This window comes from Marmota flaviventris, chromosome 19, assembly GCF_047511675.1.
Source record: "Marmota flaviventris isolate mMarFla1 chromosome 19, mMarFla1.hap1, whole genome shotgun sequence".
In the NCBI taxonomy this organism is placed as follows: domain Eukaryota; kingdom Metazoa; phylum Chordata; class Mammalia; order Rodentia; family Sciuridae; genus Marmota; species Marmota flaviventris.
The window spans coordinates 39,198,537-39,223,885 of NC_092516.1; the positions used below are offsets into that span (position 1 = coordinate 39,198,537).

Sequence of the window (25,349 nt, forward strand, 5' to 3'; positions counted from 1 at the left end):
AATATTTTCAGAATGCAGTCCACTGAGTGTAACTGTGGGTAAGACGGGTAAGACTGTAGTAGATCTCTTTATGGAGATCTTGCCACTACTCTCACCTGGGCAAAGCTCAGGGCAGAGTGGAACACGAGGGCTTGGGGCACAGGAAGGTGCTGCAGCCACCTGGTGCAGGGAGAGCTGAAGTGCAGGGGAGGGTCCTGGAGGTGGTATCTGGAGAACCCAGAGCAACAGTAGGATGTCAGAGGGGGTGAGAAGGGATCTCAGAGTCCACTGGGTGGCTCACGGACCTGGTGGCTCAGGGCTGTGGGACTCCTGTGGCCTCTCCTGGCCTCCATGTTCATGCATAAGGCTGGGGCAAGTGGCTTCCTCAACTGAGGCCCTTTGTGGAGGTCCAGGGGAGGATGCTCACTCACCACGGGCAGAATGACTTTGCATGACCTTGAGCAGGGCTGGCCTCTGCGGGGTGTAGCCTCCAGCTGTGTAGATCAGTAAGTTTTCCTCTCACAGTCATGGAGGCGTGGAACCTGAGAATGAGGTGTCAGTAGGGCTGTGCTCCCTCCTGAGGCTCCAGGGGAGGACCTTTTCTTGCTGCTTTCTGACTTCTGGTGGCCTCAGGTGTTCCTTGTCTCAAGAATTGTCACTCTGATCTCTGCCTGTGTGTTCATGTGGCTGCTTTTCTGTGTCTTTTTGACTTATTTCCTGTGTCTTATAAGGACATTACCATTGGGTTGAGGGCCCTTTCAAATTCTGGATGACCTCTTCTCAATTCTTGCCTTAGTCATAGCTACAGAAACCTATTTCCTAATGAGGTCCTATTCTGAGGTTCTAGGTGAACATGAACACTCTTTAGACTGTGATGGTGGGGCACTGCAGTTTTTTATTTTGGGGTGCTGGGGATTGAACCCAAGGGTGCTTTACCATTGTGCCACATCCCCAGTCCTTTTCTTTTTAATTTTGAGACAGAATCTTGCTGAGTTGCTGAGGGCCTTGGTGAGGCACCCACAGATACTTCCCAATGTTTATTGTGAGTCAGGTACCAGGGTATGGGATGAGCAGAGCCCCTTGTGGGGGTCTCAGAAACTGAATTGGTAGCCTCAGACTTGAGAGGTTGATACCAGGCATTTAGACTCACCCAACAGGCCCAGAGATAAATAGTGCTTACTGTGTGAATGAACAAGAAGTGGCCTGGGGTGAGGGCACTGTGGCTGGCGCAGTCATCCAGCTTGGAACAGGTGGACTTGGAGATGCCCTTGAAGTCCATGCAGGAGCCAGAACCCAGGAGCGGGGTGGGGTCGCGTAGGTGTCTGAATTGGTCAGGGGATATATATGGCCAGTCTGGAGGAGACATTCTTCAAGACTAGGAGTCGTCAGATGGAAGTCATCAAAGGTGCTTGAGGCAGGGGTTTCTGGCAGTGGTGATGGTGACCAGGAGCTTGTGAGATAAATGGTGGGTCCCTGTCCTTGCCCTTGGGACCCCTAGAGACCTTTCCTCCCATTTCAACAAATTCCTAGGGTTTGGCTATGTCCTGACCATGTTCTCACCTCCTTTCCCCATTTCTTCTCCCTGTACAGGAAGAAAACAGGCAGATTCTGGCCCGGCAGAAGTCAAACTCGCAGCCAGAGTCCCACGATGAGGAGGTGTCTCCGACCCCCCCAAACCCCGTGGTGAAGGCCCGCCGCCGGCGAGGGGGTGTGAGCGCGGAGGTCTACACAGAGGAGGATGCAGTGTCCTATGTCAGGAAGGTGAGGGCTCAGCCTGGGGCTCTCACACACCAGATCCCCAAGGAACCCATGGTGCCTGGGGGCCCTGGTTTCCTATCTGATCACAGATGGGAGGGGAGACGTGGTCACCATCAGGATTGGAGTCACATCATCTCTACCAGCATGAACTGAGAGCGTGTTTATGGGTTGAACTTTTTGGAGAGGTGTCTCTGTTTTAGGATTCTGACCGGCTTAGGGAAGGACAAGACTCACCAGGGTGGCTGGAGGGACTATATGGTTCTGTCCTGCTGCAGGCCTCTGGTGTCTCCTTAGGACACTGATCCCGACATACCCAGGATCACCCTCATGACTTCATCAAAACGCCCCCATCTCCAGAACCCTGGTGGTTAGGGCTGGAGCACAGGAATCTGGGGCCCCAGTTCAGACCCTCCTGAGACAGTTCAGGGACACAGAGGGTAAAGGCAGCACCACTACCCACCACCAGCACCTTCTTCATCTTGCAGAATGGAAGCTGTGCTCCCTGTGTGGTCTCCTTCCTAGTGCTTAATTCTTTATGATCAGATCACAAAAACTAGTAAAAGTATGATTTTAAAAATCCATCAGACACCTTCCATCCACGGTCCCCCCTCCAAAAAACAAACAAACAAAAAAACCCAGAAAACAAAACCTCCTCAGATCTGTAATCTAAGCACAAGAAAAAGCACAGACAATCCCAAGGTGGGGATGTGACCTGTATTCATCAAGCAGGGGACTTCTGAGGGATGCCACAGGCAAGAGGGGACGGAGGAGGCGGGACCACTGAATGTTGCTGGCCAGGGTCCCAAGGCAGGGGAAGGCCGTCTGAAAACTCAGGAAGTCAGAATCAGGGGTGGAGTTCAGCTACACATTGTGGACCAGGGCTGGTTCCAAAGTTGTTGCGAATGCACCCAGGTGAAGTCAGATGCCGACAGAAGGGGAACCCGGGGGTGGTGTCCAGTGCTGTCCTCACAACTTTTATGTGAGTAGAATCTGTTCCAAAATAAAAAAGATGCTTTTTAACACGTCTGCTAGAACTGTAGGGGCTCATGGGAACCTCGGTCCAGTCTCTCAGAGGCATCTCTCAAAGGGCTACGTGGTGTTGGATATCCTGTGCACCTGTCCCCTCCAAGCCTTCTGGGGTGGCTGGAGCTCAAGGTGCGGTTCGCCATGGCCCAGGCAGCCTTCTAGGTCTGCACCACAAACAGGGCCTGCGTGGTAGCTGCTCATTGTTGGGGGGAGAGGGGGACGGCAGTGCTTTCCATTCGCTCAGGAACCCCTTGGTCAGCACGTGGATCCAGAGCTCCTGCAGGTGGCTCTTGAATCCCCATGGGAGCAGAGGGCACTGCTGATGCCTTCTTGCATTCCTGGCCATGGCAGCCCAGATGTCTGCCCGCCCCATTTATCCCCTCTCTCTTCTCACTGTGTCCTTTCCTCCTCCCTGGGTCAGCATCACAGTGGGTACACTTCCAAGCACGACTGAGTTGTCTATTTAAGAAATATTTTTTGAGCCGTGTGCAGTGGCACACGCCTGTAATCCCAGTGGCTTGGGAGGCTGAGGCAGGAGGATTTCGAGTTCAAAGCCAGCCTCAGCAAAAGTGAGGCACTTAGCAACTCAGGGAGACCCTGTCTCTAAATAAAATACAAAATAGGGCTGGAGAGGGGGTTCAGTGGTCGAATGCCCCAGAGTTCAATTCCCCATCCCTCTCCCAATTTTTTTTTTTGGTACTGGGGATTGAACCAGGGGCACTTTACCACTGAGCTGCATTCCTCAGCTCTTTTTTGACACAGGGTCTCACTAATTTGCTGAGCCTGGCCTCAAACTTACAATCCTTCTGCCTCAGCTTCCTGAGTTACAGGTGTGTGCCATTGCATCCAGCAAGTTTTCTAATTCTTTTAGCTTTTAAAATTCTAAACAACTGTTTATTCTTTTGTTTGTTTGTTTTTGCTACTGGGGATTGAACCCAGGGGTGCTTAACCACTGAGCCACATCCCCAGCCCTTTTTCTATTTTGAGATAGCATCTCATTAAATTACTTAGGGCTGAGGCTGGGGATGTAGCTCAGTTGGTAGATTGCTTGCCTCGCATGCACGAGGCCCTGGGTTCAACCTTCAGCACCACAAAAATAAATAAATTAATTAATTAATTTAAAAAGTTGCTGAGGCTGGCTTTGAATTCTCGGTCCTTGTGTCTAACCTCCTGAGCTTCTGGGATTACAGGAGTGTGCCACTGTGCCAAGCTGTGTTTGTTATCTTTTTAAAAATCCAGTGAAATGAATCAAGAAAAGACCGTAACCTCACAACTGGATGTCATAGCACCTTCCAGGTGGCTTGAAAGTCCAGCAGAGCCAGTCAGCAATGATCCCAGATTCTAGATGGTGCCTGAGCCTCCTCTGGGGCCATTTCAGGTTCTTTATCTTTTATTTATTTTAAACAATTAAAAAATTGTGACATACTTATCAAGTTACACACCGTGTCTTTTTGGCATCTTCTGAGAGCAGCCCCACATGAGAAGCTGAAGAGTTTGATTTCAAGCCATGTCACAGCCCCAGGGCCAAGCAGGAGTCTGAAGTCAACTCTGGCACCAGACCCTGTGCCCTGTCTCCTTACTCTCCTTGGCTTCCTTGCAGGTCATTCCCAAGGACTACAAGACCATGACTGCGCTGGCCAAAGCCATCTCTAAGAACGTGCTCTTTGCTCACCTGGACGACAATGAGAGAAGGTAGGTGTGGTGAAGGGCTCGGTCCCTCTCTTCTGCGGCAGCTGCTCTGGTCCCACACCTCACTTCGGGAATCACACCGGTGCCGGAACCATGGGCTCCCAAGGCAGGAATGACTTCTGGAAATACTGTGCTGTGTGCCCCTGGTCCTGCTCAGGAGAGCTGTCTTGTTCCTGGCAGCGCCCCACTGCCACCCTCAAATCCTAGGCCTGGATGCATGACTCCCACATGGTAAGCCAGTCCTGGAAACATACCATGGTGCCTCTTTTTGCCCTCATCATACAGGGCTGGGGCTTTCTGGGAAACTGAGGCGGTACAAAGACGCCTCCCCACTAAACCCCAATTCTTGCAATTAAGTCAGAAAGATTTCAGACGTGTCGCTCAGAGCGACAGGCAGGAGTTTATTGAAAGGATAAGAAAAAGAAAAGGAGATACTTCCAAGGAGAGAGTGGGTCCTCTCAGAGAAGAAAGGGACAGCATGCCTCTCCTGCCCCCCCAGTTTTATTGGGGATCCTGGAGAAGTTTCTAGAGAGTCCTGCCCAGGTCCACCTCTTGACATTTGACTGATAGTAGAATGACATCAAACTTTCAAGTCCCCACCGCCATGACAACTCTAGGTCACTTTGGCCCATGCTGACCAGTTTTAATTGGATTCTTAATCATAAATTGTTACAGATTTTATGGCTAGGAGAAATTATCCTTATCTCCCTGAGTTCCAGGATCTGGTTTGTGTAAAGGGTCACAAAAGTGTCCCCCTTCAGGGTAACTTGTGTTCCTCTTATCAACATTATTTTGGGCCTGCATTTCTCCGGCAGATAACAGGTAGTTTGCTGAGGAATGTGACATATCCTGTCTACTTAAGCCAGGCAGGGCTGCAGGTAAATTGCTTTTTGGAAAAGAAAGCATGTGGGGGTCAGTACTGTGGGCCAAGATTATAGAATTATTCCCTTAACCTCATGTTCCCACCACTCACACCTGTTTTTCCCCTGTTAGGCTGACTGTTCCAGTACCTTCCATATGCTAGGACCTGCCTGGCCCTTGCAAAGATGGACAAAAATACATACCCCACTCTTCCACTTGTCCTTGGAGTCCCAGTTCATAGTACTCAGGCCAGGGTGGCTGAGTCTTGGTGAGTAGGCAGGAGGCCAGGATGTTCCAAGAAGAGGGACTTGTGAGCTTCAGGGATTCAAATGCTGTGGTTGGGAAGTTGATCATGGAAATACTTGGAAAACCCAGATTTTTTTTTTTTTTTAAAGAGAGTGAGAGAGAGAGAGAGAGAGAGAGAATTTTTTTTTGATATTTATTTTTTAGTTCTCGGCGGACACAACATCTTTGTTTGTATGTGGTGCTGAGGATTGAACCCAGGCCGCACGCATGCCAGGCGAGCGTGCTACCGCTTGAGCCACATCCCCAGCCCCAGAAATTTTTGATAAAGCAAAAAAGTAAATATGTCCCCTGACTCCTGACTCCCAAAGATAATCCCTGGAGCATTTTGGGACCGTCTTTAGGGTTACTTTCCTGCACAAACCCTCTCTCCACGGACCTTCACAGAACAGAATCTCATTCCATATACTGTCATACCTTGGATGTCCTGAATCTCTTTCTCTGTCAATAAAGATATTTTAGTGTTTTTTAAAAAAGTCAATTTCTACAAAATTGCTACACTTTAGCTGCCTTCCTACGATGGCTATTTGCATTTTTAATATTATAAACAACCATTTGATGACCGGGTGGTCATCATTGAGTTCTTGTCCATTTATTTCTTCAAAATAAATTCCTTGACAAAGATCAAAGCGTGAGTAATATTTTAAAATTTACTTTTTTTAAAAAAAAATATTTTTGGTAAGTTGTAATTCTTCATTAGATCAACTGATCACATTTTATTAAAAGTTCCAGACAAAATCCAAATAACATACAATATTTGAGAAAAGACTCTTTGTTCTACTCCCCAAGGAACCACTAGCAGTGGGCTGGGATGGTCCTTGTAGGCTATTCTCTGGGTTTGCATGCATCTCTCCACCTAAGCTTACATGGGGACCGACAGTATGGTACACACCAGTAATCGCAGAAACTCAGGAGGCTGAGGCAAGAGGCTTACAAATTTGAGGCCAGTCTGGACAATGTAGGGAGGCCCTGTCTCAAAATTTAAAAAGGGGGGTGGCTGCAGATGTTGCTCAGTGGTACAGCATTTATTTAGCATGTGTGATGCTTAGGTTAATTCCCAATACTACAAAAGAAAACAAAACAAAAAAATGAAGTATGCATGTGGGAATCCTTCACCCAACATCAGGACATGCCTGATGTACCGAGCTATGAACGCTGTGCTTGGTATACTGATGATGCTCTAGGAGGCCTTCTAAAAGTGTAGATCTCATTTTCTTTTTTAGCATTTGCAGTGTTGCTTTGTAAAAATGAAACAATTTTTTTCACCTCCCCCTTTGCCAAGTTCTCCTAGGTTTCTGATTTCTGATGTTACAGTGTTTCCTCAAAGAGCAAAGCAGAGGGTTTTTACACAGCAGACATTCCCAGAGCAGCTCTGGGTCCAGGAGATTGGACTCTCAAATCCTGCAGGGTGCGCAAAGGCTTTTATAAAGTACATTTTGCCGGGTTTTCACCCAGAATGGCCAGTGGGCGGCCTGCAGGAGCTCTGTGTAGGGCTGTGATTCCCGACCTCTCACATTGCTGTGGAGAACCCCCCTCTGCTCACTGCTCCTGCCAGCTTGGTCCAGTGTCCTGTGACCCCTGAGCTTGGACCCCTGAGCTTGTTCCATAAGAGCTGGTATAGCATGGTGTAGAGCTATGGTTTAATCGATCCTTGCTGTACCTGTGACTGCCAGGATCCCAGGAAACATCACAGGGTGGGGACTGTGGCACTGAGGGGCACGTTGGGCAAGGAGCATGCAGTCAGTCCCCTTGTCCTCTCGTGTTTTCTGTGTGCTAGAAGGGTCCACATGTGGCCAGTACTCATGTGGAGCCCATGATATCCCCACCCTAGAAGTTATTTATGTTCAAGGAAACATGGAGTCATTTTCTCTGATTCCTGGGTTATGCAGCCTCCTTGGAAGTTTCTGAACAAGGTGGTGTCCTGAGCTATTTTGCTCAGGGAGAAGGGTTTAGGCTCAGAGTTTTTTTTTTTTTTTTTCCTTTTTTTGATGGTACTGGGGATTGAACCCAGAGCCTTGTGCATGCGAGGCAAGCACTCTACCAACTGAGCTACATCCTCAGCCCTAGGCTCAGATTTAAAGAAGACTGTTCAGCAAGATCCCCCATCACTGGAGGCCAGGGGTGACCTCCCACCCTGAAGGACTTCAGGCTCTAGTGAGGGGCAGTAGGGAGGTAGGCCCCCCAAATATACTCATGACCCAACTCCCCTGGGCCCTGGGGATGTCTCCTACATAAGCATGAAAGGACTTTGCAAATGTGACTAAATCAAGGGTCCGGGTGGGAGATGATCCTGGATTCTTCAGGCATGTTTTGAAAACTGTCCCATGTGTCCTTGCTGGGGGTGAGGGGATGGGGAGGGGCTGGGCAACACACAGAGGAGGAGGATGTGGGCCCACGCAGGCAGGGTGGGGCACTGTGGCCTCGAATCACAGAGGAAGCCACAGGAAACTGGGGGAGGCAGGAGGGTTTCCCCTGGAGCCTCTGGAGAAGCATCGCCCTGCCCACACCTGGGTTCCTACCCACTGATTCTGATTTTGGACATCTGGACAGTTGAGAGGAAAAAAATTCGGTTATTTTAAGCCCCAGTTCATAATACTCAGCCAGGGCAGCCCTGGTCACCGGGGCTAGGTGACTGAAATGTTGTATCTATTTTAAGTTGAATTTAAACATCCATTTACAGTGTAATTTAAGTTTAGATTTTGAATGGGTGATACATTCACATGTTAAAATTTCAGAAAGTGTAGAGTGAAGGCCCTCATCTGGAGACTGCCTGAGGACCCTTGCTTGACCCTGCTGGGCCTCCCGGGACCCTCTGTGGCCCCTCTGCACACAGACCCAAGGGCCAGGAATCACCTGTTTCATGGCTCACTGTCACACAGACCATTGGTAATGAAACTTCAAGTCCTCAGGGGAGGGGAGCTGAGTGACTGGGCCTAGGGTCTTATTGGCCCTGCTAACTCACTTTTATTTGGGGAGGTGGATGCTGGGGAACCCAAGGGAACTTAACCACTGAGCCACATCCCACACCCTATTTTTTATTTTATTTAGAGACAGGGTCTCACTGAGTTGCTTAGAGCCTTGCTTTTGCTAAGGCTGGCTTTGAACTCGTGATCCACCTGCCTCAGCCTCCCAGGCTGCCACCGTGCCTGGCCTAACTCATTTTTGTGCCAAATGGAAGGAGTCGCCTCTGGATGGCCAAAGCATGGTGGGCACTTCAGCTGACTGGGCCACCCCAGTGCCAGGCCCTCTCGCATAACCAGGCAGTAAATTCAGCCCAGTCTTGTCCTTTGTAGCTGAGAGGCAGGTGGCAATGACACCCTAGAATTGTGGGAGGGGCTCGCTGGATGCAGAGGAAGCAGAGGGCTTGATGAGAGACTGTGCTTTCAAGGCTGGCCCGAGGAGGAAGCGCGCTCTCAGGGCGTGTCTGTCTGTCTCAGGTCTTCTATTTTGCGCAGAGGAAAGCTCACTTTCCATATCGAAATGCTGGGCTCCTTTTTCTGGCGACAGTCTCTAAAGAAGCAGGCAGATGGCTCAGGACCTGTTCCAGAGGGAGCGGTCAGGGAGGCACTGTCTCTTGACCTTTCACATGATGTCTCCCCGTGCAGCATCCAGAGCCTTTGCTTTTCCCAGTGTTCTGGAAGCTGGGCTTCAGGGCTCTGTCTCCCCTGCAGCTGTGGTTTGGCAGGTCCAGCAAAGTTCCTTCCAGGTTTACTGGGTGTCTGGCACGCCCTGATCTCGGGCTGCCTGCGGCTCCTCTGCTTCCCTGCGTGGGCAGAATAAAGCAGAATATTCCTTACAAAGGAATCCGCTTGCGGGCGAGCACACCTTCTTGCCTAACGACTTTGCCCTCCAAATTTAGATTCACGACAAACCCATTTTCATGGGCTGGGTGATTTTACTCTTGTCAATTTATAACGGTGTCTTTTTACATTGCACCAGAGATACTTAAGCTTGGAAAAGGGTGAAGATTATCTTTAATTAAACCCTCTATTTAAAATAAGATAATGCAGAGTGGTTGTGGGGGAAGGCTGATTCTCCCAAGCTTCCTGCTATCTCTTGCAGGACGTCAGTATTTCCAGTCTTGCCTTACTGAAGGCTCTCTGCAGCCCTTTGCATGGTGCCCCGAGGAGCATAGGGTGAGCTTTGCAGCCTCTGTACCCTCTTGCCCTTTCCCAAGGACACACGGTCCACTGGAAACAGAACCAGGGTTCCATCCTGTTGTCCAAGAATTATCAGTGTGGGGTCTTCATGTCCCAGGGTGAATGGTAGCTCCAGGGCACGGGGTCTGGACTGGTGGGTGTTGGGGCAAGAAAGAGAATCAGGAGAGCCCTGAATACAGAGTATGGGGCTGGAGTGGAGCCCTTAACACACACATGCACACACTTACACACATAATTGTGCATGCACACGCAATCTCACTCGGACACCACAATTTAAGGTGTGTCAAGACATCTTTTAAAAGGTGAGAGCTGCGCACTGCTGTTTATGAGTTGTAACTGTGAAGTCGTTCTTTGTGCCTCGGTTTCCTCAGGTGTCAAATGAGGGTGATAAAACCCTGGAGGGTCGGGGTGAGGATGTAATGCAATTAAAATCCATATGTGTGTTATCATCACCATCATAGTCGTTATCATCATCGTCGCTGTCACGCGTCACCATCGCCATCACCACCATCTGATCATCACCATCGCCATCACCACCATCTGATCATCACCATCGCCATCACCCTACTCACCACCATTATCGTCATCATCGCTGTTGTCATCATCACCATTGTTATCACCGCTATCATCTTCATCGTCATTACCTCTACCACCATCATCATCACCACTGTCGCCATCATCACTATCACCTGCCTCGTTAGGTCCCTGGGAGGTCATCTTATCTCCTATCTCAGTGTAAAGAAGAGAGCTCCAAGGCTCCGTGAGGGGAAGGCCCTTGTCCCTGTGCTAGGCCACATAGCAAGTGTCCAAGCTGAGACTGGAACACATTACCCTGGACCTGCCCCTTCACAACCCCTAACAGTCACATGGTTCCTAGGGAGGGCCTGAGGATGGCTGACAGCCTCTCACTGGGTGTTGACTGTTAGCAGCAAGAGTAGATTCTCACTCCTCCCATTGAGGCCCTGGGCAGTTAGTTCTTGGCTGGGGACAGGAGCAGCCCCAGGAGTTGGCCCCTGGGATGCTTGGGAGTCCTGGGATGTGTCTGAAGCATCTGTTTCTGGCCTGGAAGGTTGTACTTCAGGCCCAGGGGAAGGAGACAGGGGCCCCTGGGCTCCATCCTGGCCCCTTCACAGCTGCCCTGATCGGGGTGTCTCTAGAGGGAATACCGTTGAACCCCTGGGAGCCAGGAAGTGTGCTAATTAGGCAGCATTGCCTGGGTTTGCACTGTGCATTGGACCCTCGGCTGGGACCTCTGTAGGAGCTGCCAGATGGGCAGGCAGGTGAGGGTGTCTCGCTCTGGGGCGGCCTCCCTGGCAGCAGCTCCTGCTCTCTGCTGCTCTAATTAAAACACAGACCTCTGGCCTGAGTGCAGCACCGCTGGCCACGCAGCTGTCTCTCCTGCTATCTGTTGCTGTCTCTCTTCCTCCCACCCGCGTATCTTTGTAGTCTGTTTTTTTCCACAAATTGGCTCCAGGCCTTAGGTGATGGGAAAAACATACTGTCTGCCCAGTCACATGCAGCCTGAAGGAGCTGTCTCTTTACTTTTCTGAGCCTTTTTGGTCCCTTTTCTCTAGCCTGTCTTGGGCTTTGGGACTTTGTGCTTCCCTTTCAGGCAACATTCAAAAAAACAAAATTTGCATTTTGGAAAACGCAGGGCCTCATCCGAGGAGAAGATTATTGGCTTGAACATGCAAAAGATTTGATTTTCCTCTGGCACAAAGCCAGGCTTGCTGTAGACAAGAGGTTAACAAATCTTCAGTTTTAGAGGCCAGAATCCAGTGGGAGGCCAAAATTGGAGCTCTGGAGCTGGCATGGGATGATGGGTCTGTCGCCAGTTCCTGGACCACCTTCCTCACCTGCATCGTCTGAGGCTGGCTTTGTGGGACAGATGAGGCACAGAGAGCCTAAGCAAGCAGCCCAGGGCCACAAAGCTGGGAGGAGAGGAGGCTGTGACTTGAGCCCAGACTCTGGGCTGACCTGTCTTTCCCCCCATGAGTGTGCACAGATCATTTCCCTCTCAGAGGATAGCAACAACCTTTTGAAGAGAACAAGAGTTTTCCAAGTGCTCAGAATTTTCCAGGTGATGGAGCTGTCGTGTGGATTGGGAATTGTGGCACATGTTCAATCTCTGTGAGGTTCTTCGTTTGAAAGGGCTACCAGGGTGCCTTATATTGAAGCGCAGGAGACGGTAACAGTGTGGTCTTGTGCTGCATTCAGTTCCTGGGTTTGGGGTGAGAGGAGCCGTGGAGTGCCCTCATCCTGAGGGCCACCTGGCCTCGGCTGTGAGTCTTGCCCATGGCCTTGCTTCTTTGATACTTAAGGTTTTAAAACTTCTAGAATTAAATGGTGTGTACGTCTCCAGCATGCCAGAGACCCCTTTCCCAGCCATTCACCTTTTTAGGTCACATGGATTGGATGACAGAGGCCCCACTCCCACCATAGGGACCTCTGAATCTAGAGAAGGTGTGGGTGCTCACCACTGGCTGCTGAGAAAAGACCTCTGCAAGTCCATCTAGGCCTCAGGCTGCAGGGCCTGGACCCATGGCCAGGCAGACACTCTGCAGGGTGCCCCCTAGTGGTGGCCTGGGCCACTGCACTTTTCTGGGGCAGGGGGTGATTGGCTTTCAGACTCTGGATCCTTGAGTCCCAGTACCTAGAAATAGCCTAGTTGCTACCAGTAGGGTGAGCTGGCTGTAAGGAGAGGTCTGGAGAGAAGATGGCAACATGGGGAGATAGGACACGTCCCTTGTCCACTGGGCTGTGTGCTAAAGACAGCACCTCCTCATTCATGTGGACCCTCCTGTTCCCAAGTGACAGGCTCAGTGAAAGCAGGTGGCCTGTCCAAGGCCACACAATTCCCTTAGTGCCTAGATCAAGCCTCCTGATGGGTATGTACGCCCTCCTCCCGGCTCCCTGCAGAATGCGAAAAACACTTGAATTTGTAACTCAGTCTTGGATGGTGCTTCCCAAGACCCAGGCAGGGGCCATGAACGTGGCTGAGAGCTATAGGGACACAGCCCCATGTGCCTCATGGTGACCCTGGGGGATGTGTCATGGGAATGTCATCCCCACTCCAGGTGGGGAGTCTGACTCCCAGAAAGCTAGAGGGGGCCCCCAGCTTTGTGGCCAGCCAGAGGGTGAACCCTGGCTCGATGGCTATTGTGCTCCTCTACATGTCCCCACCTGGGACGTGGCCATCTCTCCTGACAGGGAGGCCCCTCAAGTAGGGACCAGTATTTAAAAAGTGAATTGTTCCCCCTGTACTGGGGGTCGTCACATGGGACATGTCCATTGGATGCTGCAGGACCACTGAGGGAGAAGTGACTGATTCTCCTCTGGGGAGAGGGAGCTTTCAGCTGTGCCTTCAAGGATGGCTAGTTTTCCAGGCAAGGCAGAGCAGGGAGACCTTCCCAGGAAGAGTGCTCATGCTAAGTTGGAGGTTCTGGACAGGTGCCAGGTGAGCTGGGAGCTGGGTTGGTCACCCAAGGAGTGGAGCTGAATGACACGGCTGCAGCCCGTGGCCAGGGCTGCTCAGCAGGAAGCTGCTGTTTCTGGAAACAGAGGTGCAAGGGGCAGACCAGAGCAGTGTGATATGTCTGCCAGTCAGAAATTTCTGGTGTGTTCCTCTTGGATATCATCTCGTGTCAGCCCACCTCTTCCCCTTATTCCTTTTGCAGACATCTGTGCACTGGGCTCGCTGGGTCCAAGGGACGGATTTCACTTCTGAAGGATGTGTCTGGAAAGCTTGCCCTGACTCCTGCTGGCCCAGCTGTGTGTTAGGAGTCTGTTGGATCAGCCTTGTGGCTCTTGGGCCTGTCTATTAGGGAAATCACATCTCACCATCAGGCCGGTTTCTGGGCTGTGGCCTGCTCAGGAATCCTTTTTAGAAGGACCCCTTGCTGAGACCTGGGCTCTATCATTGCAAATTTCTCATCTTTGGAGAGGGGGCTGCACTGTTGACTGCACCAAGCCCTAAAATGATAACCTGATTCTTTGAGAGCTATCCTGATGGCTGAGTTATTTCTTTGCTTTTTTCTCTCCTCCTCCTCCTCCTCCTCCTCCTCCTCCTCTTCCTCCTCTTCCTCCTCTACTTTTTGTGATACTAGGGATTAACCCTGAAGTGTTTTACCATTGTCCCACACCCCCCAGCCCTTTTTAGTTTGAGTCAGGCTCTCACTAAGTTGCTTAAGTTCCTGAGGCTGGCCTTGAATTTGCAGTCCTCCTGCCTCAGCCTCCTGAGCTGCTGGGGTTACAGGCATGAGCCACCGCACCTGGCTTGCCTGAGTTATTTCTAAACTAACAAATTCAGGCTGTGATTAAACACATTGCACTTATTTTCCCAAGTAGCTGCTGGTCTTCTGACCTGGTCTATGACACTTTTTCTCATGCAGAAGTTTTAAATTTGTTCTGTGTCTTTTCCCTAAATTTAAAAAATGTGGTTAAATGTATGTGACATAAAAATCCATCACTTTAACCACTCCTAAGTGGAGAGTCCAGCAGCATCTCCACTGTCTACCCCCAGTCCTTCTCATCTTCCTCAATGGAGACAGCATCCCTTAGACATTCATTCTCCAGATCCTCCGCAGCCCTCGGCTCCCACCATCCTACTCTGTACCCATGGAGCCAACTGCTCTAGGGACCTCTTTGAGTAGAATCAGACAGTACTTATCCTTGACTGGGTGTCGCCCTCTCTAGGTACATCCATCTCTAGTCTGTGTCAGAATCTTACTCCTTGTTATGCTGAGGATACTCCTGAAGCCTCGCTTAGATTTTCATCCTGGGGTCTGGTGGCAGTGGAGGGGTTGGGGTTCAGGTTTGGTCCTGTGGAGCTGAGGGGCTTGTAGCACCTGGGGTGGAGGCCCAGTAAGCTGTGAAGAGTCACCAACCAGGAATCCCTGGCCTCGTATATCCCAGCTTAACTTTTTCAGTCAATGGTGTCTTCAGTTTCTAGACTTTTGAGTTCTGTAGCCTGTTGTTTTAAAATCTGGAGAACTCACATAGCATAGCTAACTCTGTGTTTGGGCAAGTAAGAGCTGCCCTCTGCATTCACATCGTTTCCTCAGAGGGGGTAAAGAAACACCAAGGAGGCATTGAGGACAGAGCCTGCTACCTGTGCACCTGGCTTTCTCACACTCGCCCCCTGCCCTCTCTTTCCCACTTGGCCTTACCTGTGACAGCAGCTCTGGGCAGGAGCCATGCATGTGTCCCGGTGCGAGCTGTGCTGCCGGTGAGGAGTGTGGCTGTGTCCAGCCTGGAGGAGGCCCAGATCCACCTCACAGGACTGCCTGGAGCTGCCTTCCCTGCAGTGGGCAGCCTCAGTCCCCAGCGCACTGTGCAGGAGGTCAGGAGCTTGGCCAGAGAGGAGAGGCCTCCAGGCAGCCCAGGAAGGGCAGGGTGGCCCCGGGGCCAGGAATCAGGGTCTGAGGAATCAAAACCCTGCTTCTTCCTTGAGCTTCCACTGTGAGCAGCCCTCCCCATCCCTGCTCACCAGCACCTTTAGCAGGCAGGTTAGGGAAGGTGGTTAGGGAAGAGACACAGGCTCCCACCCTGGGGCCAGCACTTACACCCTATTCTCCTAGCCAGATTTTCCCTAGGGGTTTAGCCTGGGGCTGTACTGGGTAGAAGGGCAAGGCCTTGTGTCTCCAGGTTGGGGTGACACATTCCATCTGCTTACAGGTTTTTGAGGCTTGGACTTTCTGACCAGAGCTGATATCTGCTATCCTTCCTCTGTCTGAGTATCCCAGGGGGGACAGTAGGGCACAGACCAGGGAAGCCAAATATCCCTGTAGGCCTAGGTCTCGGCTGACCCTCAGCAAGGAGTGGGGAGGGTGGTGCCCAGGCTTGGCAGACAAAAGCCAACCTGAGCAAGACCCAGTTTTACATCAGTCTTACTTCACAGGTCTGCCCTCCTGGTCATGGGTAGCCACACCCAGCCGAGGCTCTGGAAGGACTTCTGTCAACCTCGTAGGGGCCTGCAGTACAGAGGGCTTGGGATGGCAGGGGAACATTATTGGATACCCTGGTGTCCCTCCCCTGCACCATTGACAGCCTTACCACTGGAGCCTAGGAAGGGTGAGCCTTCCTTTCTTGTCACCAAGGGGGAAGCAGTTTGCTCAGGCCCCTCTTGGTCTCAAGGGGGCAGAAATATCTCCAAGTGCCTCCTCAGGAAGGTCACAGGGCAGCTCCTCCTTTTCCTCCTGAATGTTGCATTTTTCGTTCTAATAAAAATTCATAATCTGGAAATGGAGAAATAGAGAGGAAAACAGACCACCCAAAGTGTCCCTTGTCAGCATCTCAGCATTTCCTCTACAGCTTTTTTTTTCCCTGTGTTAAGTTTTTTAGGAGGAGGCAAAGGGGGGTACCAAGTATTGAACTCAAGGGCGCTCAACCACTGAGCCACATCCCCCGCCCTGTTTTTTTTTAATATTTATTTTTTAGTTGTAGGTGGACACAATACCTTTATTTTATTATTATGTGGTGCTGAGGATGGAACCCAGTGCCTCAAGCATGCTTGCACGGAGCCACACCCCAGCGCCCCCAGCCCTATTTTGTATTTTGTTTAGAAACAGGGTCTCGCTGAGTTGCTTAGCACCTTGCCATTGCTGAGGCTGGCTTTGCACTCGTGATCCTCCTGCCTCAGCTTCCTGAGCCGCTGGGATGACAGGCATGCGCCACCGCACCTGGCCTGCGTTAACTTTTGAAGCTCAACTGCGCCGATATCCTGCGTTCCCTCCCATCCATGTCAGGCTATGGCTCGCCCATGGTGCCTGCCTGCGTTCCCAGGGCAATGTGAGCAGCTGCCACTGATGTGCCTTCCTGTTCCCCCCTGGCGATTGTCACGGAGTGTGTAGCCTTCCCCATGGGGACCAGAGTCTTTGGATTGTATCGGTCTAATGAGTTTTCAGTTAATCCTGCGAAGATGCCCGGGAGTCATTGTGAGGAAGGGGTGTCATTCTTTATTAGGTTAAAAGGCCTCCAAGATACTGTTTTTTAAAAACGTTTATCATGGAAAATTTCACAAGTATTCAAAGGAAGAGAAACTGGGGCACACACCACGTGGTCCCCACAGACGGTTCCCAGTCGGTCTGTTGGTTTTTGTCTTCTTCCCACCCACCGACCCCAGAAGCTACTCTCAGCCATCAGACAGTTGTCTGTGAATATTTCAGTCCAAGTCTGCTAAATTTCAATCTGGCTTCTTGTTCTTGTGGCCTCCCCACATCCGATACGCATGGCGGGGTAGCATGGCTGTTCCTTGTAGGGGCGCAGAGCTGCTGCCCAGGGTGCTGTCTCTGGAGTGGGCTGCCTGAGGGATTCACTTCCCCTTCAGGGGCTCAGCTGGAGCTGTCAAGGAGTGTCCCTGTGCAGTCCTCTGGGCTCTCTCTGCTGCTCTGGGGATTACAGGAAGGTGGCCTTTGGAGCAGGTAGCACTGTCAGAAAAGAGGCAGGACCTCCGGACAAGACACTGATCTTCATGTTTGACAAGCTGCTCACTGAAGATCTGACCCTCCCTGCTTCTCATCTTGTGGGGTGACAGCTGGCTCATGCTTGTCCTTCAGAAAAAGCAACAGTTGCTAAGAGTCGGGCAAACAAAGATGTGCTTTGACTCCCAGGAACAGCTGCAGGAGGGGGACAGCCGTGTCCTGTCAGCTGCTGAATCAGAATATTCAGGCTGCCTGAAATGGAGCTCTTTAACCCTTTGGCGCCACTGAGAGCTTCCTCTCCTCCCTGTCCCCCAAGAAACGTCTTATTTTCTAACGGGCAAGCTTTCTTGCTTCTCAACGCTAGACATTAAAGTTCTCGGACTGAATCGAGGCTAATCTGGGTTATTGAGGAAGAGGAGGTCAGTATGATTCAGTCCTTTGTCCATCCATCCAACCTCCCACCATCCATCCATCCAATGATTCATGCACACATGCGTTCATTCATTTATAGATCCATCCATTCATCCATCCAGCTAACTTAGGCTTGTTACCCACCTACCATTCATCCATCCCTCCATCCATCCATCATCCACCCATCCATTCAAATATTCATTTATACATTAATTCATTTATACATCCTTCTATTCATTTGTCCACCTACCCACTCACCACCATCCATCCATCCAATTATCATCCACATATGCATTCATTCATTCATCCACCCGTCAGTTCATTCACTTATACATCTCTTTATCATCCATCCATCCATCCACCCGTCTACTCACCATCCATTCACCCATTTATTCACTCACCTATCCAATAAATACTGATGGTGAGTCTTCTATGTGCCAGGTACAGACAAATAAGGCCCATAAATGTGACAGGATTGAGAGGGGAACATGCAGATTGTTGCTCTTTCTTCCAAGAAGAAAGTGCCTCTTGGTTCCTACCCTCAAGGTGGGGGAGGGGAAGGTGGATCCAGAAAGCATTGTGCCCCCATAATTGAATCCTTGTCTTCCCAAGACTCATAAGCTGATTTTCTGACAGTGAGAAACCTGATTCCTCACACTCGTAGGGCTGTATCCCCACAAACAACCTTTTGTTCTCTCTTGTATGACTCCCAAATGCACCTACAAGGTAAGGCTGTGATTACCTTCATACACAGAGGAAGGAAAGTGAGGGGAGGGAGACTCCCCTGAAACATGCTCTCATCCACCAGAGATCTGTGTCTTGATTGTGAATCTTGCATGGCCAGTTGGAGAAGCGCCACAGTAATGGGAGCTACCTTCACTCCTTCATTCAGCAAGTGTTTATTGAGCATCTGCTTTAGTCCAGACCTGCTCTAGGGGATGGAGATACACAGACAACCCAGATGAAAACCCTTGGCTTTATGGAGCTTTGTTCTAATAGAAGAGACAAAGAGTGAACAAGATACATTGCTGACGTATATAGTGTATGAAGGAATTAGGGAGTGCTAGAGAGAAATCTGAGGCCATGGGGCTGAGACTGTAGTGTTGGAGGCCTGGGAAGGCCTTGCTGAGAAGGGAGGTTTGAAGAAAAGCCCAGGGACAGTGGAAGTGAACCAGGCAGGTGTCAGGATTCACAGCAACGGGAGTGCAGGTGTAAAGCCACTGAGGTCAGGGACATACCTGGAATGATTAAAAATCCCCAAGGAGGCCAGTGAGGCTGAAATAGAGCCAGGGAAGAGGCCAGTGATAGACAATGAGGATAGAGGAATGGGGGCCACATCATGTAGGGTCTTCAGACACTCAGGACCTAGGAAAGCTATAGGCAGAGGACTTGCATGTTCTAGCAGGGTCGGTCTGCTCTCTATTAAGATTAGTCTGGAGGGTAGGGGGGATAAGGGCAGAAGTGGAAAGCCCACTTAAGCTGTTTTGCTAACCCAGGTGGAGGTGGTGATATCTTGGACCATGGCCATACCTTTGGAGGTGATATGTGGTTGGTTGGTTTTCCAATATCAGGGAAGAGGCTATGTTTAGCCTGAGATGGTTCAGCTGTGAGATTGTTTCCAGTCTGGGTTCCTCTCTTGGTTGTGGGATTCCTTGGAGGCAAAGGAAACAAACATCAAGGATGGCGTTGAAGGTGATGATGATGGAGATAGTGATGATGGTAATGGCGATGATGTTGGCAATGATGGTAGTAGTGATGATATTAATGGTAGTGGCAGTGATTATGGTGATGACAAAGGTGTGATGATAAAGAAGGTGATGATGGTGATGTTGATGATGCTGATAAAGATGGTAATAATGGTGAGAGTAATATAATTATGATGGTGCTGCTGATGGTTATGGTAGTGATGATGGTGATGGTGATGATGGTGCTAGTGATGGTGATGGTGATGATGGTGGTAGTGATGGTGATGGTAGTGAAAAGGTTCACACAAAGATGGTGATGATGGTGGTGATGAGATGGTGATGATTGTGACTGTGGTATGACAGTTATAATGATATTCATGGTGATGGTGATGATGCTGGTGCTGATGATGCTGATGATGAAAGTGACAGTAAAAATGATGGTGATGGTGGTGGAGTTAATAAAGATGGCGATGATGGTGACAGTGATGTGATAGTTATATTGATGGTAGTCATGGTGGTGATGGTGGTGGTGATGCTGATGAATTTGGTGATGATGATGACAGTGACATGATAATGGTGATATTGATGGTGGTGATGGTGGTGTTGGTGAGCTGAGGGAGATGATTATGGAGATGGTGACAGTGATATGGTTGGTGATGCTGATGGTGAAGGTGATGATGTTGAGCACTAATTACCACATCACATCAGGTTTAGGTAACCCATATAATCTTTCCACACCGGGCTTTTCTCGAAGTCACTGAGATGAATGTTGGCTTGACTCTTCACTTCTTCTCCCCTCTCCTGCCGTGTAACTCCATGGGGTTTGGAATGGGGTTGATCCACTGAGCTTTAGTAGTGGAACTTGTTTTAAGTCAGTCCAGATGAGCTCATTCATCAATCACTGCCTGGATCAGGTAACCCAAATCCAAGCCAGGGAAATTCCTGAGTCCTGGTTAACAATACTTCCAGGAGAACCAGGGAAGCTTACTGAAGGCTTTGGGGGAAAGGGTCCTGTCTGAGGAGAAATATACTACTGGAAGCCAGCCCTTGTTCTCCTTCTGGAGAGTAGGGTGGGTGGATGAAGCTGATGCTGCTGAGGACAGAAATGGATAAGAATGAGACTTCTGAGTTAAACCTACCCTGAAGTCCCTGTGGTAACCCGCAAAGAGCTAGACATCCTGTGTGGCTCCTTCCATATGGTCCCCTTGCAAGTGACTCTGGGCTTGGCCATTGGTATGTTAGAAAGTGAGAGGCTTGGCCACTGAGATGCAAGCAGGGCTTCCTTCCTTCTTAGGCCCAGCCGCCATGCTATGAGGAAGCCAGAGCAGTCTCGCCATGATATCACGTTCAGCAGGGCAGAGGCTCTTGGACAGGCCCCTGAGCTCCAGGCTGATGGACACCACCAAATGCCGGGCGTGCAAATGAGCCATCAGCCACCAACTGATCCCATGGGAGGGAGGAGGCTGCCCATTCAGCCCACAGAACACACGGAAGAATGAATGGTTTGGGGGTGGCTTGTTAAACAACAAGAGGTGACCAGGACACCCTTGTAGCACTTGGAGTCAAGAAATCCTTGTCAAATGTAGTTTCCTCTGGCTCATAGCTTTCTAATGATCTGGGGAAGCAAACTGGGTCAAGAGATCTCTCTACTTCAGGGGAGCGGGGACTGCTCACCCCCAGGGCAGAACCTCCCATTGTATAGCTTTCTTCAATTCAACTTGGGTGTGAACATCTACAAGGGAGTTTCCTCTTCTCTTAACCCATCAGCGTTTTGTTGGACACAGGAAATTGTGAGATCTACCATGCAGGCTTGGGAACCATCATCAGAGTTTCTAAATACTTGACCAAGGGCTCCTGAAAAGGCATCATGTGTCTCAAGGTCCTTTCCTTGGAAGACACAGCTTGGAGGATTTTGTGCTAGCTCCTCTGAGTCCGTGTGGACCAGGGCTTCCCCCCTGCGCGACCCCCGTAAGCACACGACTTGAATAGTCTGATTCATCTCTTGTAAGAAAGAACCTCCTATGGTGAGTCCTTCTGGGACCTTTTAACAGGTGATACAGTGGAGATTCAGGGGTAAAGTCACTTGCCTGCTGTGGTCACAGCTAGGCCAGGCCAAGCCAAGGTCCAGCTTGGCTTGTGATTCTTCCCCACTAAGGGAGGCGGGGGGAACTCCCTCTGTGAACCTGGGGGCCACAAGCCCCTTTGTATTGGCTGCCTGCTTGGTTCTGGGGAGATGATTGGGACAGAGGAGATTTGGGTCCTGTCCTTGAGCAGTCTCCTAGATTCCCAACTCAGGAGCGTTTCAGTGCCACACAGGAGGAGCCCAAGGAAGCTTCCAGAAGGCAACAGTTTAGGTCCTATGCCTCTGAGGCTCCTTATCCAGCCGGACAGTGCCAGAGATCATGTTGTGAGAAAGAAAAGGCTGAATAGGGCCCCATAGGGCTGGGAGCAGGGCTGCTGTGGGGTGAACCTCAGGGATCTGCCAACACGTGGGCTGGGCCAGCAGCTTCTGTGTCAGACGACCTTGGATTTGGCTCTATCCTGCTGCTTGCTCACTGTGTGACCTTGGTATATGACGCAACGTCTCTGAGCTTCAGGCAGATTCCCTCTGTCCTTAGGGTCAGGGAGGTCAGAGGCAGGTGGGTGGCCAGTCTCAGGCTGGTGCTCCTGCCACTGCTTCTGCATTACCAGGTGTTCCTACCGCATGATCAGCACTGTGCAGGGTGGGAGTTTATGCAGGAGACATACCAGGTACAGTACGGCAGGTGAGGCTCTGCTAGTCAGAGCCAGAGCCACAGAGACAGCCTCCCCTGGAAGAGGGGGTGGTCAACCCAGAGCTGGAGAGTCTGAGCAGTTAGGTGGCACATCTGGGCAGAGACTGGCACGTGCAAATGTCCAAGGACTATAAAGAGCTTGGTGTGTTTGCAACTGACCGGGCAGGTGGGTAGTGAGCAAGGGACAAAGCCACCTTGGGGGCAGCAGTGACTCTTGAGTGCTGTGGTCCTCTGGCCGGGCCATGGACTTCATACACACCCTCTTCAAGGGCCACTCAACCAAGGGTCAGGGCCCCCACTGGTGTTGCAGGTGAGCCAACCTGGCCCCTCCTCAGAGGGGAAGGAGGCACCTTCTCACTTCAACTCTCACACCATGGGTGGTACCCCAGGGAGAAGCCTCCAAGACACTAGGCAGTGGGACAGCCACACCCTTCTTTTAAATAAGGCACTAGAATCAATATACACACAAAACTTGCTGTGTGATATATTTCCAAAGTTAAAATTAACCCTTTTTAAATTTAATAATTATTTATCAAAAAAATGTGAATGTGTTTACATTTAGTCAACCCTGTGCTAATCTGAAAACCATATTGAAAAAAAAATTGAACTCTTATTAGAGTCATGTTCTCAGGGAAAAAAATTCCAACTATCTTTTACAGAGACGCATGGTAGGGTAATCAATAAAAAACTTTAAAGTGTGTTTTATTTATTTATTTTTTTAGCTTTTTGGCGGACACAACATCTTTGTTTGTATGTGGTGCTGAGGATCGAACCCGGGCCGCTCGCATGCCAGGCGAGCGCGCTACCACTTGAGCCATATCCCCAGCCCTAAAGTGTGTTTTTATATCAGGATAAAAAAAATTCTGTGGGAGGATGGGATAGAAATGTCTATTTGATAAAAAAATAAATAAAACGGAATGATGTGCAAATTCCAACTCTTAAGAGGTTTTTCCTCCATGGTGTCTTGATTTGAGTGGCTACTGAGGGCCCAGTCCGTGGGATTTATATCTCATTGGCTGTATTTAAACGACACAGCAGTTAAAATGTCAACTTTTGTAACAGACTAGCCATGACTCCCTTTTACAATTATGTAACTTTGTAATAGAACATTCTGGATGTGAAAGGATATATAGTTTAATTCTGCTGGTGCTCACCTCTATTCTCAGCAACTCCAGAGGCTGAGGCGGGAGGACCCCAAGTTCGAGGCCAGCTTCAGCAAATTAGTGAGACCCTATCCAAAGTAAAATAAAAAGGGCAGGAGATGTAGCTTGGTAGTAGTAGAGGACCCCTTGATTCAGTTGTCAGTACCACAAAAAATAAATAAAAAAGAAAGAAAAATTTTTAGGTCGCACATGAGCAACATCAAAGGCAGGGATTAAGGAACAACGCAGTGGGTACTGTCTGGGGTCTTGAATCATGATGGATATGAGAGAAGGAGGATGGGAGAAGGAAGGAGCAGCCGTAGACCTGGAAGAGGCCAGGCCAGTCATACTGGCCAAAGGTGGGGGATTGGGTGGGCTGGAAATGGACAGTGTATAGACTGGGAGACAGGCCCAGACTTGGACAATGGATTTTGCTGGAAGACTGGCATTGGAGATGAAGGAAGAGAGTGACAAGCCGGTCACCTCCAGGCTTGGGGTCTGTGGTGCCTTCCAGCATGGAGGTGGTGGGTACACACAAGTCTGAGTGGCTGCTGGATGAGAAAGAGAGGCATCAGGTGGCCAGGCATGTGGTCCTCGTGGACTGCTTAACCTCCAACTCTGATTTCTTCCCTGTGTCCTGGATGCCCCTTGGCTCTATATCTCTGCATCAGGCACTGGGCAGAGGGGCCTCTGCTAGCCCCCACCCCCACCCCCACCCCTGCCTAGGTGCTCCTGCTACTTCCTTTCCTTGCTTGGCCCTGGAGACACTACCTCTCCACTCCTGAGTGAGGTGAGCTAGGCTAATGGGCTTTTTGGAGTTGGACCCTCTTCCTGCTGTGATTGGGCTGATGGCCAATGGAAGCATTTAAATCTTGATTTTTAATTTAGTTTGTTTAACATGGCTTACTCTTAATTACCAGTGCTATAATGACCCTATAGTATAAAGTTAAGCGTCTCTCTGAGCAATTTCCTTGCAATGCAATTTTATATGGCCCATTGTGAGTTCAGAGGATTTGGTTGGAAAGATGGAAGACTTTTCCAAACGATGCTTTCATGGAAAACAAGGTTTAGTTGTTTGGAAATAATAATGATTCGGCAAGCCGTTCTATCAGGAAATGTGGTTTTGCTTCTCTTCTCAGTAATTTTATAGCTGTCATTAGCCAGAGCTCAAGGAGGAAGACAGAATTTCTTGTGTCTTGTGCCCCAACATGGATTCACTTGGTGCTTGGGATTGCAGGACAGAAAATGTTCATGCATTTGGGTTTCCCTGGTTTTGGAATTTACGCACCATCTGCCAAGAGGCACTGTAATCGTTCTCTTCAGGTTGGGGTCGCCAGGTCAGGGGACGCTGAGCACTTGGGAGACAGGTTCTTGGGCTTCTCTGTCTTGCTGAGTCAGGTGTGGACCTGGGTTTTGCCAATGACTTTGCCTTCCCCACGTCCTAGGTTGTGAGCTCATGACTTATCAGATGAGTCTCGGTTTCCTCATCTGTCACATGGGGACTACAATGGCACCACGGCTGGGTTCTGTAGAAGGGTATATATGAGATGACAGGTGTGGAAGTTCATGGATTGCTTGTCGTTGGCCTGTAGAAGCTATGAAGGTCCATTTCAGCCTTTTGTCCATTGAAGTGGTTTCTGTCCTGCTTCCCATTAGACATGTGTTTAGTTTGCAACATGTCACTCTGTGCGGGTGGCCTGGATACCACTGGGAAGGCAACATGTCTCCTCCCCTGTTCCTTCAGTTGAATGGAAGTCATAGTTTTGCATTTATTAAGTAATTAGAGAATTATCAGAGTAGGGTAGGTTGTGTTGATCTTTCTTCCAAGAAATCTGCATGAATGAGATCTTCATATATATATAAATTTTTATTTATTATTTTTAGTTATACGTGACAGTAGAGTGTATTTTGACATATTACATCTACATGGAGTACACCTTATTCTAATTAGGATCCCATCCTTGTGGGTGTACGTGATGTGGAGTTTCACTGGTTTGTATTCATATATGAACATAGGAAAGTTAGATCCTATTCATTCTACTGTCTTTCCCATATGAATGAGATCTTAAAAGCATCCATGGAGTTTGGCTGGCTTAAAAACACCTGGAGCTCATCTTTGCCTTTCTGCCGATTACTCTTG

The 25,349-nt window shown here is 49.8% G+C and overlaps 1 protein-coding gene and 1 non-coding gene across 10 annotated transcripts in view; one reads left to right on the forward strand and one right to left on the reverse strand.

Moving 5' to 3' along the window:
- Prkar1b (protein kinase cAMP-dependent type I regulatory subunit beta) overlaps positions 1-25,349 on the forward strand; it is a 136,065-nt gene that overhangs the window by 37,904 nt on the left and 72,812 nt on the right. For all 9 annotated transcript variants that reach the window (XM_071605380.1, XM_071605379.1, XM_071605378.1 and 6 more), the window contains 2 exons: positions 1,570-1,740; positions 4,364-4,455. In XM_071605380.1, the coding sequence (XP_071461481.1) occupies positions 1,570-1,740; positions 4,364-4,455 (263 nt within the window). The remainder of the gene's footprint in view (positions 1-1,569; positions 1,741-4,363; positions 4,456-25,349) is intronic.
- On the reverse strand, positions 7,603-7,675 carry Trnaa-cgc (transfer RNA alanine (anticodon CGC)). The gene has a single exon. It is a non-coding gene; the product is annotated as a tRNA-Ala (tRNA).